This window comes from Abrus precatorius, unplaced genomic scaffold, assembly GCF_003935025.1.
Source record: "Abrus precatorius isolate BTA unplaced genomic scaffold, Abrus_2018 Scaffold2, whole genome shotgun sequence".
Classification (NCBI taxonomy): Eukaryota; Viridiplantae; Streptophyta; class Magnoliopsida; order Fabales; family Fabaceae; genus Abrus; species Abrus precatorius.
In genome coordinates, this window is record NW_020874362.1 from 4431861 (window position 1) to 4433909 (window position 2049).

Here is a 2049-nt window from a genome sequence, read left to right on the forward strand (position 1 = left end):
TAAATATTATAATTTTTTAATAAAAATATTATTTATTATATAATTTTAGAAATAATTAAAAATTAATATTAATAACATTTTTAAATACAATTTTTATGATTAGTCTATTTTAAAGAAATCAAAATACTTATTTTATAAATGGGTCTATTGAAAATATTTTTAAATAAAAAAACTAATCATATAAAATATGTTTGAAAAATATTCACTGTTGATAGCCCTTATCTTCACTTTAAGGGTAATTAAAAGTACAACGGATGCGATGAAGCAAGATATATGTCAATTCGTGTCTGCTTCTTAGAAGTACAATTCTCAAGCTTATGCAAGGATATTTTTTCGATGACCATAGATTTTTCTACATCTTTTGGGTAAGTAATTAATGCCGTGGCTTAATCTGCCCAAAAAGTAATTTTTCGATGACCATAGATTTTTCTATATTGATCACATCGATTTCCACTTCATTAACGATCAATTGATTCATCAGTAAGATGATCTTATAATTCGTGTTAGCAAATCCATGGGAGATAGGACTTAAAAAATACCTTGTAAAATATATATATATATATATACACGAAAATATAAACCATAATATTAAGGGAGTGCCGAATAAATAACCGTGCTTTATTTGAGAATATAGTGAGTACTTCTCCACTTCATTGCATCCACATATATATATACATAGAAGTTGTAGTGTCGAAGCATTGATTAAACCCCGCAATTTTGCAATTGCTAAATCTAGTTTGGATTGAATATGAAACCATATACATCGAAAACATACATGAATCATCATCGTGGATTAGGCCATCATTTGGTGGAACTCATTGAAATCAAGGACCCCGTTGTGATCAATATCAAAGGCATCAATCATGGCCACACATTCATCGTAGGATTTGTCATCTCCAAGGCGGTGCAACATCATTTGCAACCCTTTTGGGGTAATACAGCCACACCCTTCTTTTTCCCACACAAACATCTCAAAAGCCTTTCTTAGATCATCATCATCACCATCCCTTCCTTGCTTCTTCATCATCTTTGTGAAATCCTTGAAATCCAACATGTTGTCCCCATCGGAATCGAGGTCATGAATCACCCCTTCAGCTTCCTCATGTGACATGTGCTCCCCAATGGACCCAAAATATGACCTTAGCTCATAGGCCGAAATTTTGCCATCTCCATCACCATCAAAGTGACGGAAAACTTCTATTAGCCCATTTTCTCCATTGCTATTATTCTTGGGAGTTGCACATGCTGACGTGGGAGTTCTTGGAGAACTCGGTGAAGAATTGGAGAATCTTGATCTTCCACGATGAAGACTAAGCTTGAGACTTCTGTTTGAAAACCACTTTGACGGTTTGAGAATTTTCCCCGTAGCCATTAGATCGAATTTGAAATGAGAAATTAATTTCTCTCTCTTAGCACAAAATTGTAGTAATAATAATACTGAACGATGTAACTCTTGAAGTAGCTTTTAATATGAAGTATAAGAGTGAAGGAAAGGATTGAGATACATATATATGAATATAAGGAAGGTCTATAGCTTTTGAGGGAGTTGCTATGAAAGTGCTTGGGGGAGCAGAGCCCGATATCAATAAAGATTACGTAACCCTGCTGGTGAGAAGGAAATTGCATGGTAGTTTCCTAGTGGGGTCTCAATAAATGGATGTGGCAATGTCTTGAAATCAAATCACCTTTGCCATTATGAATTTTCCCTTTCCATCGTGATTTTATTTTAACATTTTATTTTCTCTCTTATTTTTTCATTTTTTTTTTCTTTCCTGTCGTGTTTATTCATTCTAAAGGGTGTTCATTATTTTGTTTATCATTTTATTTTAATGATAATATCTCCATAAAATTAATTGAAAGAGAAAACAGTGTTATTTATTTTAGTTGAATGAAGTATGATAGAATTTTATATCTTGCAAGTTATACATATTTCAATTCTCACTAATTTCACTAGGATAAAATAAATATAAATTATGTTAGTTTTTTTAAGATCTTTAATTAAGATATTATTCGTATATCCTAAAATTTTAACTCTAAAATATTGTTACT

The 2049-nt window shown here is 31.6% G+C and overlaps 1 protein-coding gene across 1 annotated transcript; it reads right to left on the reverse strand.

Moving 5' to 3' along the window:
• Positions 1-223: 223 nt before the first annotated feature.
• LOC113859034 (probable calcium-binding protein CML41) lies at positions 224-1547 on the reverse strand. The gene has a single exon (XM_027491851.1). It carries the CDS (start codon positions 1370-1372, stop codon positions 794-796), a length of 579 nt encoding a protein of 192 aa, XP_027347652.1. The 5' UTR covers positions 1373-1547; the 3' UTR covers positions 224-793.
• Between the last annotated feature and the right edge of the window lie 502 nt (positions 1548-2049).

Coding starts and splice junctions, on each gene's coding strand:
- LOC113859034 (XM_027491851.1), bottom strand. CDS start 1,372: ATGGCTACGGGGAAAATTCTCAAACCGTCAAAGTGGTTTTCAAACAGA.